The sequence below is a fragment of the Gavialis gangeticus genome, unplaced genomic scaffold (genome assembly GCF_001723915.1).
Source record: "Gavialis gangeticus isolate Ggan-Ray unplaced genomic scaffold, GavGan_comp1, whole genome shotgun sequence".
Lineage (NCBI taxonomy): Eukaryota > Metazoa > Chordata > Crocodylia > Gavialidae > Gavialis > Gavialis gangeticus.
In genome coordinates, this window is record NW_017729030.1 from 46,833,153 (window position 1) to 46,843,922 (window position 10,770).

The window sequence follows — 10,770 nt, forward strand, 5'->3', positions numbered from 1 at the left end:
GTCTCATTGTTTTGGAAGTTATGATTGTCGTCATTAGAAAGCAAGCATAAAGGCATCATAGGATTTTCATTACACCCCATGAACTGGGCAAGCATCCATGGAAAAATATAAAGTGATTTAGTTGGATTTTCCACCCAATTAATCAGTCCTGAAACCAACGGAATCATTGTATAATGAAGTGGCTTTGCTCTAAAGAAGTCGTAATAGTTTACACTGCTCTAATGATCTGCTTCTTAGAGAAGCTGAAGATAACAACAGCCACCATCACCAAACAGATTTATAACTTAATAATACTTTCAAATCTAAGACCACTTTTTGGAGATAAAAAATTGCCTTACACTTCCCCTAACTTCAAATATCAAACAGATGATTATGAACTGGAGACCTTAGTGCCAACGTTTCACATTTTACACAAAAACCAAGGAATTAGCCACTACTATTTTACAGCATCACCAAAGAATTGCACTTCATTAGTTAGCAGCCGTAGGCTACATGTTCTTCCCAGTTATGTAATAAAAAAAATTGTATAAACACCTGGCATGTATAGGGATTACAGGTCTCATATGAAATAATACACAGTCACTATATTAAAAATATTAACATAATATAAAAAGCTATGACCAATAAATAAATAAATAAATGTCCTTTTGTGTTTACCTTTCTCTCAAAAAGTTTTTAACACTACTTAAAAATTTTATATAAAAATACATATGGGAGAAATAGGTGGAAAACTGTCCAAACTAGCTTGAGAAACAGTAGGGGATAACAAAACACTTCATAGTCGATCACAATTCTGTCCAAGTCAGTAAAGTGAAGTCTAGATTTTATCTAACAAGCTACATGAAAAGACATATACATACTAACCTCAGAAGGGGAAGTTTTTTCCTATAAAGCAATAACCTCTTCTATTGTTCAGGATATACGAAGAATATTATATTAAACATAACATTATAAATGATAATAGTTTAATTACTGGAATAGGGGACTCCAGGCATGAATCCAGAAGCCAGTAATTAAGAACAAGAATGACATCTAGTGGACACTTTGAAAACAGAACATGAACCACCATCACAAAAGCCACATAGAAGAGTCAATTTTCATTGTAATACATTATATAGTTTTCAAGTTGCTATAGCATAAGGGCATAAAAATATCCAGAATGAGTGGGCACAAATGTGGCAGAGGAAGGAAGCTTATATATAGTATTCATTCTCTGAAACAGGAATAGCGGTTGTTGTTTTTTCCCCATGGGACTTCGGCCTTTAGATTAAAAATTAAGGGTAGAAATGACTATTTGTGTTTAATAAACTGTGGGAAATCAGTCTGATTTCAAGGAGACCAGTATGAATTAGAGGACGCAGCAGATGCACATTTGTAACAAAGTACAGTTAAACTTCTTGCTGCTGCACAGATTTCACCACTTGTCTCCCTTCTTTCCTTGTTGATTCTGCAACACTTAAGCATTTTAGAATTATTGTTTTAGACCATTTACCATCTTCCACCTATGTTTTATAAACTCCATTTGTACTCCTATTTCTCCAGCACCTGCCACAATGTGGCCTAGCAGCTGCAGATGCTTAAAGATGAGGCACTTGAATGAGCAGGTTAAAGCGACTCAAAACTTTATCTCAACACCTGCTCCCAAGTAGTCCAACTGCTTTGCTTTCTTTCTGATGTGCAAAGCCAGATCATGTGAGATCATTAATTGTCTCAAGTTTGCTTTTACTATTTGCCAGCAAGGCTAGTTTATATTCAAAAACCAAGTCAACACTTAGAAACCATTCAGATCTGCTGTTGGCTGTTCCACTGAAGAACACTGTTATTGACTTCATGACAAAATGCCAATACAGAGTTAAAAAAGCCAATTTTCTATACTTACACTTGTATAATAATTTTAAAAAAAAACATCTTTACAAAACACTACAAACTAAGTATTGACCCTTTTTCTGGTCTTAAAGAGATTTTTTTGGATTTGGATTTTTTGAGAAACCAGAGAAGAATTGGTCAACAAATAAGTATAAAAAACCAGAAGAGTTTGATTTTTCATCCTACATTTTCCTCACTTCCAATATTTCCACCCAATAATTGCTGTCTGTTTGCTGTATAATGATCATGATTTGTGTAAGAAAGATAATAAGTACTACTGTTTTTTGATTATTACTTGGCTGCGTTACAGCTATTTTTACACGCATATTTAAAATTTGAAATTAACAACTGAACTTAAGTGATCACATATGGTTTTGTAATACCTTAAAGTTTTACTATTTTGATGGCTTCCTGCCTCTCTAAATCAAATCATGACAGTAGCTTTAATGTGTAAAAGACAATCTGTCCCATTGTTACAGTGATGCTAGAACAGTGCAAAAGAGCCTTATGATAAACAAGAATCTGAGCCTACCACCTGTTTTCATCTTGCCTAAAACCTGACCAAAATACTGAAGTCAATGAATCATTATCTTCAGTGAGCTCTGGATCAGACCCAAGGTTAACAGTGCACCTCTAGCATCCTTAAAGGGAAAAATCACTTTCATATTTATATAGGACTGTACCTTTTCATCAAGCACCCAAACATCTGCATTAACACTGATCTCCAGTTGGGTTTATTAACTGCACATTTGCTTCTTGAAGAAAGTAGCAAGGGTTGACATCACTACCTCTACTAAATTTCAGTTCAGAATTACAAATAATTTTAAAACCAAGTCTCCCTTCAAAAGTATACTTTGTGTGAGATTTTCAGAAATTCTTTAGAGTTGGCTTAACACTGATCTCAGTGATATCAAAAGTAAAGTTTCCTTTGGACTTTAATAGGAAGTTAAGCCACTGGTAAGCACTTTTGAAAATGGCACCCTGTATCCCATTATGAAATCCATGCATTTAACATTTTAGTTTTGTTACAAGGAAAACATCAATAATCGGGCCCAATGAAGCCAAGAGCTAATATAAAGAAGCATTTACATATTCAGCGACTACATGTAAGTTCCAAAACAAAAACAAACATGATTCCTTCTGTAGATTTTTAAGAATTATACCAGGAAAAACCTGAAGGCAGAAACACTGAAAGCAATTATACTGTAGAACCCAGTTGTTTTTTTCAAATCAGGACTGTTTGCAACCTGCAACCCAGTGGGGGTTACTGAATTACGGACAAATGGCTCAGTTGATTGCTACAGATACTTGAAAAGGCACTGCTTCCCTACTCAACTGAAGCTCATCAGCAGGTGCCAGACAGCTAACTGAAGAAGTAGCACAGCCTTCTAAATAAAAGCCACAGCAAACAACTCAAACTCCCATCTTCACAGCAGGTTGAGGAACCTAACCCTACTGTATCTTATACACACATTTATTACAAGTCAAAACAAGACTGAAGGGGAAAAAAGCAACGGAAGGCCAAAGCAAATTCTATAGCACAGTACAGGAAGCAACTGATACTCCCTCTGTATCATTTCTCCCACTATTCCTTCATGAACTTCTTTTCTAATTTATCTTTCACTGGTTATAATAGAAATTCCATACTTACACTATATACCAGTGTTTCTCAACCAGTGGGTCACAGCCCAAAAGTGGGTCGCAAGAATATATAAACACATCATGAACAAACTTTAAAAATGGATTCTCCTTTAAAGGAGAAAAATGTGGGAAACCGCTTCTCCATTTCAGGCTGTCAGAGTTCCAGCCTCCAAGAGGCTGCCTGGGGCCCCCCTGCCCTATATATGGGGGGCTGGGGTTGCTCATTGATGTTTACAAATGGGTCCCGGTACAAAAACTAATTTTAAAAAATGTTCGAGAACTACTAATACATACCACACACATCCCAACCCCCCAAAAATCAGTATCTGCTATTCTTTTATTGGCTAATGTTAAATTATGCATTTATCTATATCATGTCTTACTAGAACATCTATACAGTCGCCCTTTCCAGAACTAATGCCTTTCAATCCTTTAAATCCTTTTAAAAATAATCTCACTTGCCCTATTGTATATGCTTTTAGTTACTTTTTTATCATTTAAGAGCATTTCCCTGAAATCATATAACAAAGTTCATATCTCAGTCATCCATTCCTGCCAAGCCCAACCAAGCCTATAGCATGTCAAGACTTTTTAATACTCATGGGTGCTAGGGCTTCCCAACTTAGTTTCATTGCATCTTAAATCATAACATTTAGGCTATAACTTCCAAGTGTCGAGCAACCTTTGTCTCAGAAATGTTATGATGTATATTATATTACCTCACTTAAGGGTAATTGCCCCAATATGGAGAAGATATGTTTCAGAACAAATGTGCAACTCCCTTTGCCTCAGTCAGTAAAGCAGGACTGTGTTATTGTGCAAGTATACCATTTCAAAAATAAGTAAAAGCATGACGATGTGCAACTTTGCATTTCACATTTGAAAACACTCCCAATTTTGCTGTACCTGTTCTAGCAGATGTTGTATAAATGGGAACAGTGGGCTTTAATTTAAAAAGCAAAGATGAAGTATAATCATCACCAACTTACCCGGATCTCCTGAAGGTTATGAAAATTATTTCCTACTCTGACAGAGATCTTGCTTGGAGTGTAGCTTTCATCAGATTTGTAGTCTGCATAAATACATAACGTCTTCACTGTTGTTTTTCTTCTGTAAGAAAGTAGAAAAAACTAAGCAAGCATCCTACAGAAAAAAATATCAAAGGTGTGGTTAATTTCAATTTTGAAACAAGTGAGATTTAAATGCTGTAAAACTTAAAACAAATGCAACTATCTTAATTTAAAGAATCCCTGCAGAAATTAAGTATTTAAGCACATATTTTATAAAATATACACATACACAAACAAGTACGCAAAATGGATAATATGAAAGAACCACGGTATCTATCTACAGAAACATAAGTAAACAATTATCATGGCAAGGAACTAAAATAAGGCACTGTGACATCAAACCAACCAGTGCAAAACATACCTTTCATTGCACATTAAAGCTTGCTAAGTCTGGGCTATCATGGCCTCCTAAGGAGACGACTGATGAACCAAAGAAGGGGACTTAGCTGTCCAACTTCTTAACTCCTTTTTAAAAAAAGTTCAACCATAGGAATGGACTACAAAAACCTTACAGACAGCCTTATCTTCCGCAACAGAATAGACTGGGAAAAGGCTGGCCAGATAATGAGGTTTTAAATCATATTGGGCTTTCCAGATCATCACTAACACCCTGGGATTGCACCCAAAAGCAGATAGGAAACTATTGCAGGAATATCACCATATCTTAGTGAATGTGATATTGTAAATGTTTATTACTTAACTAACTTAACTAGACATAACTCATTATGACATTATCATTGCTTAATTTGGTATTTGGTACAAGAAAATATCTACAATAGTGGTTTTTTTCAAAGGAAGCAATTTAACTGGCCTCTGGCAAGATCACTAATGAAGGTACAATCCTGCATCCATATTTCTGATTAATTTAATCAAGTGTAGGGATCACAGGACCACAACTGATTAGCCTAATCATATACAACAAGGCACACAAATACTAAATACCTAAATTGGATGTTCACCAAATGAGGCTGTGACCCATCAGACTGCCAGTATGTTTCTAGATTATCATCTCGTAATTGGTCGACTCCAAATCCTAATGAGAAGAAAAAAGTTTACAATCTCCTGTGTTGTGTTTTCATGTTGCAGGCATCACAAATGAAACTTTTTCAGCAAGATGACTATACCATGATGCTAGAAATGTAACTTCAAGCACCAGAAAAGCTACTTACAAACTACAGAAGTTTTCAAATTTATTTGCTGCATAAAATGGGTGAAGAAGTGTTGACTACAATGAGCCCATGTCATGATACTCACTCAACTCCTGCTGAAGTCAATAAGATTTAAAGGCATTCAGTTTACCCTGGAATGGAACCCTAAATCTGTATATTACTATTTTTGTACAGTTCTAAAAACTTGTACATAACAAAATAAAAGAGATCCATATGGCAGAGAGTATAACCTAATTTGTACAGGTCTGTTTTCAGGACAGAACTCTGTTAAATAGATGAGAGTTCTTAAAAACAAAGTAACCCTTTGTCAAATTGTCACTTCCATTCACATTTCTAAAGAGGTCATAATTCTGATAAACTGAGCAAGTTTTGGAATAGAGCCTAATTTAAAAAACATGGCCTATATTTGCTGAGTTTTTAGAACCCTCCTTATTAAGTTCCTGATATGGTGCTCTGCAAGCATTTTCACAAACAGCCTTCAATATTCTCTAGTAGTTTAAATTGAAAAAAAAAACAAATCCCATTTTTATAATTATAATGGATTTTTAAAAAAATTTTAAGACAACCTATTTAATGCTTTTTAGGTTCAGTTTACTGTAACTGTGAAACTTATTTAATAAAAGCTACAATATTAACAATGCAACTTTACTCAATGCCTGATACCCTTGGTTAAGTAGAAAATGTGCATCCAGGCCATACCCAAAGTATACAAGCATTTAGCATAAAACATAGAACTATGTATTTTCACAAGCCTCAAGGAGTTATTCTTGATCCCTATTCCCTTAAATAAATATGGAGTCCACCCAAGGAACAGACAGTATAGTCTCAGAAACTACATTTGGAGTAAGACAGGAAAGTGATAGAGAAGTACAAACTACAACCATTTTAATCTCAACTTTCACATATATTATCCTCCTTCCCCTGCTCCCAACGATTCTGTTGTTTTGTGGAGAGTTTATTTTTGAAACACTGGGTCAAGGTTACTTTAAATGTTGTCTACCCTGAGTATGGTCTTGCAACTCCTTACTCTCAGGAGTAATCTCAATCAAGTCAGAGAGACCACCCAGGTAAGTGAACAAGGACCATGTGTATAAGGATTAAGGCCTACACAAATCCAGAGCAGATGGTTTTACAGTGGCTCTGTTATACTAAATACAAAGGAATTATTTGCTATGTTCCACATGTGATTTTTCAGGCTTTTCATCTATTTTGGAACTAAACAATTAAAGTAATCATGATATAAGGGACAGCCCCTTTATAATAAAATTCCAACCAAACATAACTCCAGTATTCACTTTTCAAAAGTATGTTTTAAGAATCTTTACTCTTTTTTTGGAAAACCTACCTACTGACTACAATCGGAAGAACCCTCAAGCTTACGGTTCTCTGAAAACACTCTAAATTTAAATGCACTAAAACCAGCTCTTAAATGAAGGAATTCTTCTAAATTTTCTAATTTTCATGTTATACTCATTTCTATCTTCATGGTGCTAGCTGCTCTTCCCCACTTTCATTATCACTTTCCCTACCAGCATCATTTCCTTTCCCACTATCCCATGGTGGCTGCAGTTCACACATAGTTAGTGGTTCCATCCACAATTACAGAATGCGTGACATGACAAGCACATGTCATTGTATGAATTCTCAAAGTAGTATAAGATATGTGGACATCAGATCACAAGTGTTGAACCTAACACAAAATTGGGTTTTCCAATTAATCCTACTACTGACATGTTCAACACAGCTGCATCCCTACCATTTATGATAATTATTTCATTTTGGCCTCATACCTGTACAAGTTAGCTGTAAAATTTGTTCTTAGTGGCCTAGCTGTAATAGCAGAAACCCTAGTGCAGACACATCTGGACTGGGAAAAAAAAATTTTGCTTGACATTTAGGTATAAAGTCTACCAATATTCTCTACTAGAAGAATGGCAAGATATTTCTAGTATACGTTGAAGTCAAAGTTATTTCTAAAGGGCTGCATAGGAAGCAATGTCTCATTCATGTTCATGTTCCTTTTACGAATTATTCTTCACTGAAAAAAAAGCAGAGGAAACAACTATCAATATCACCGACACAAAAAGTCTGCAGTACTAGGTACGCACCTGACCTAGGTTTCAACTAGGTAATTTGTTTACTAGTAGCAGTCTAGTCAAAGCAGCTTGGAAGTCAATGTCCTGATCTGAACCTAGCTTGGGAAATTCCACATAACACTGAAGTCTATTTTGCAACTGAAAGGAAGACATACCTTAAGTGGCTGTTTGAGGATTTCACAAGCTTATAAATTAACACTATCTTGCCTTGTGAACAAAATCATCATCATATAAATCTCTTTATCAAAGTAACAGAATACCACGTTTATTTGCTTAGGGGATCAGGTGCATACACACGCATGTGTGTGCATCCCCATATATGCATACCTGCGCACACAAATTATTGTATTTTTTTTTTATACATAAAATCTCATGAATGTTATGTTTACTGGTTTGTGGTTTGCTTTTTTTAAAGTTTACCTGGTTTACAGGATGAAAGTGACCAAACGGCTTGTGAGCCTATTTCCCGAACTGTTCCAGTCCTTTCCAACTGCTTGGGATCAGCACCAGGCGGTGTCTTGTTAGGCGTGGTCATTTCTCACTAATAAAAAGAAGAGAGCAAGTACAACCAAGGTAATTGCTTTAGTTTTCCCCATCAAGATGAAGACAGAAGATTTCAAGCAGCTGATGGAAGCTTTGAAATGTTAGTTCATAGGCATGAATGGAAGAATAGAATATACACACACTTACGCACATATACAATCTCCTTTACATATCTTGAGTGCGTGTTCATATATTACATACATGTGCACGATATGTAAAGGAAATTATATATTACACACATATACACACACACACATTACCTTTACATATTGTATATCCTTTACGTATCGTGTATTATATATAATAAAAGCCTAAGTCTGTCTGTCTGTCTGCAACTCTTTATTCACACTCTGATTGGCTGACACAAACAGCCAGTAAAAGTGCTCCAAGCGAGGGGAGAGCTGCCATGATTCCAAAGCGGTGCCGAAGACTGGACAGAGGGTGGGGGAGCTACTGGCCTCAGCTCCCCCACGCCACTCCCTGCAAGAGGCAGAACAGCAGCACCATGGATCGTTAGGTGGCAGCACTCCATCCCAGCCCCCTCCCCCTGTCATTTTTGATGGGCAATTGGCATGTGCGTGTGTAATATAAAATTTATTTTACATATCTTCATTGTACATATAAAAACCTCGCATGTACTAGATGCATTAAATAATTGTAATTTTCATAAAAATGATGCATATTTCGCTTAATTTGCCTGGTATCTTAGTCTTTATGGCTCATATTTTCAAGTTTTTCTCTACAGTCAAGTGGGATAAATATTTGTTTTTTTATAAATGAAAGCCAAGGCACAATTCCATAACTCTATGAACCAAAGCTTTAAGAAAACACCAAAATACAAACAGAGTTTTGATTAAAATTGCAAGTGTTGGTAACACTTTAATCTTCCAGAGCAGATAAAATATTGTAACAGGAAGATTTTTTTTTAACCGTAAAAACCAGAGAACCTATGGAAGCAGCCAATAGGCACTAAGAATCATGGTAGTTTGAGAGTATTATACAGGTTTGCTTGAGTCTTATACCCATAATTGCCCCTTTCCTTAGTAGAATATTCTGAACTAGAGGTGCACTGATACACTAGTCCAATATTAGATCGGCACCAATATAAAGAAAATTGACTGTCGGAAATTGACTTCTTTTTCCTGATGCAGATTATAATTTGGCTAATAAATGTCCCGTGCACATACGCAGCCACAGTGCAGCACATCGGTGGCAAGGAGCACAGCCCAGCAGCTTGGAGAGCTGAGTCCAGCTGGTAAGTTAGTTGTGGAAGGGGAAGGGGGAGGGAAGGGGTGTGGGGTGGGTAGATTAAGGCCCCCACAATGAGGGAGGGAGTGAGGCTGGGGCTTGAGCTGGGGTGGGACATGGCATAGAATGGAGCCATGGCTCCTCCAGGAGGTGCAGGGGTGAGGGGTTGGCTCCTACCACTGTGCACACCCCAGGAGGGCATGGGTGACAAGTGGTCCAAGATCTGTGCAGGGTAGGGAGGGGTGGGCTGCTGCTGCAAACCGGGGCCAGGGCTGCACTGGGTTCTTCCCGGCAGGGCATGCGCCAAGCTATGCTTAGGGTAGGCAGTGGCAGTGCTGGCGGGGGGTGTGGTACAGCAAATGTTGGGATGGCTGCAGCCTCTTGTAGCCCCCTCCCAGCTCCACTGCCACCCACCCTGAGCACAGCCTGCCCCAGCCCCCTACCAGGAATAGCCTGGCCCAGCCCCTGCCCCAGCCCGCAGCAGCTGCCTGCCTGACCCCACACAGATCCAGTGGCACACATCCCCAGTGGCCTCCTGGGGTGCTCCCCCACACCCTCCAGACAAACCATGGCTTCATCCCACACTCTGCCCCACTTTAGCTGGGCAGAGCCTGCCCCAGCCCCACTCCCTCCCTCACCGTGAGGGCCTCATTCTTCCCCCCTCCCCTTCCACCCACAAAAGACTTACCAGCTGGACACTGCTCTTCAAGGTGCCAGGCAACGTATTGGAAAATTGGACTGGAATCGGCCAATATGCCTCCTTAAAAATAGGCTGTCAGTATCAGCCCCCAAAATCTCTATTAGTGCACCCCTATTCTGAACAGGTTAGTTCCAACACCTGCCCAAGAAGTGGCTACATTTCACTGGTTCTACAAGCATACAGAATATACTTTTTAGGGCTGCATATAGCAAAGAGAAGTACGTTATTATAATGATATGAATTAACCTAGTTATGATCAGATGATTATATTTTTATAAATGCTAAACTTGATGTATTTTTTTAGTGTGCTATTAACTAGTTCTGGATACAGTAAAATAAAGAACAGAGAGGTATACTCTGTCAATTTCCTTTAGTCTTTTTTTTTTTTTAAATTACAAAAGGAACACAGTGCATTTACTATGCAAGAAACAAAAAAT

General features: G+C 37.7%; 1 protein-coding gene across 9 annotated transcripts in view; it reads right to left on the reverse strand.

The window, feature by feature from the left end:
- ANAPC10 (anaphase promoting complex subunit 10) overlaps nt 1–10,770 on the reverse strand; it is an 86,631-nt gene that overhangs the window by 59,929 nt on the left and 15,932 nt on the right. For 8 of the 9 annotated variants that reach the window (XM_019522151.1, XM_019522146.1, XM_019522149.1 and 5 more), the window contains 3 exons: nt 8,263–8,383; nt 5,520–5,610; nt 4,497–4,617 (listed from right to left, as the gene is read on the reverse strand). In XM_019522151.1, the coding sequence (XP_019377696.1) occupies nt 4,497–4,617; nt 5,520–5,610; nt 8,263–8,377 (327 nt within the window). In that variant the 5' untranslated portion in view covers nt 8,378–8,383. The remainder of the gene's footprint in view (nt 1–4,496; nt 4,618–5,519; nt 5,611–8,262; nt 8,384–10,770) is intronic. The other variant, XM_019522152.1, reaches the window with a different exon arrangement.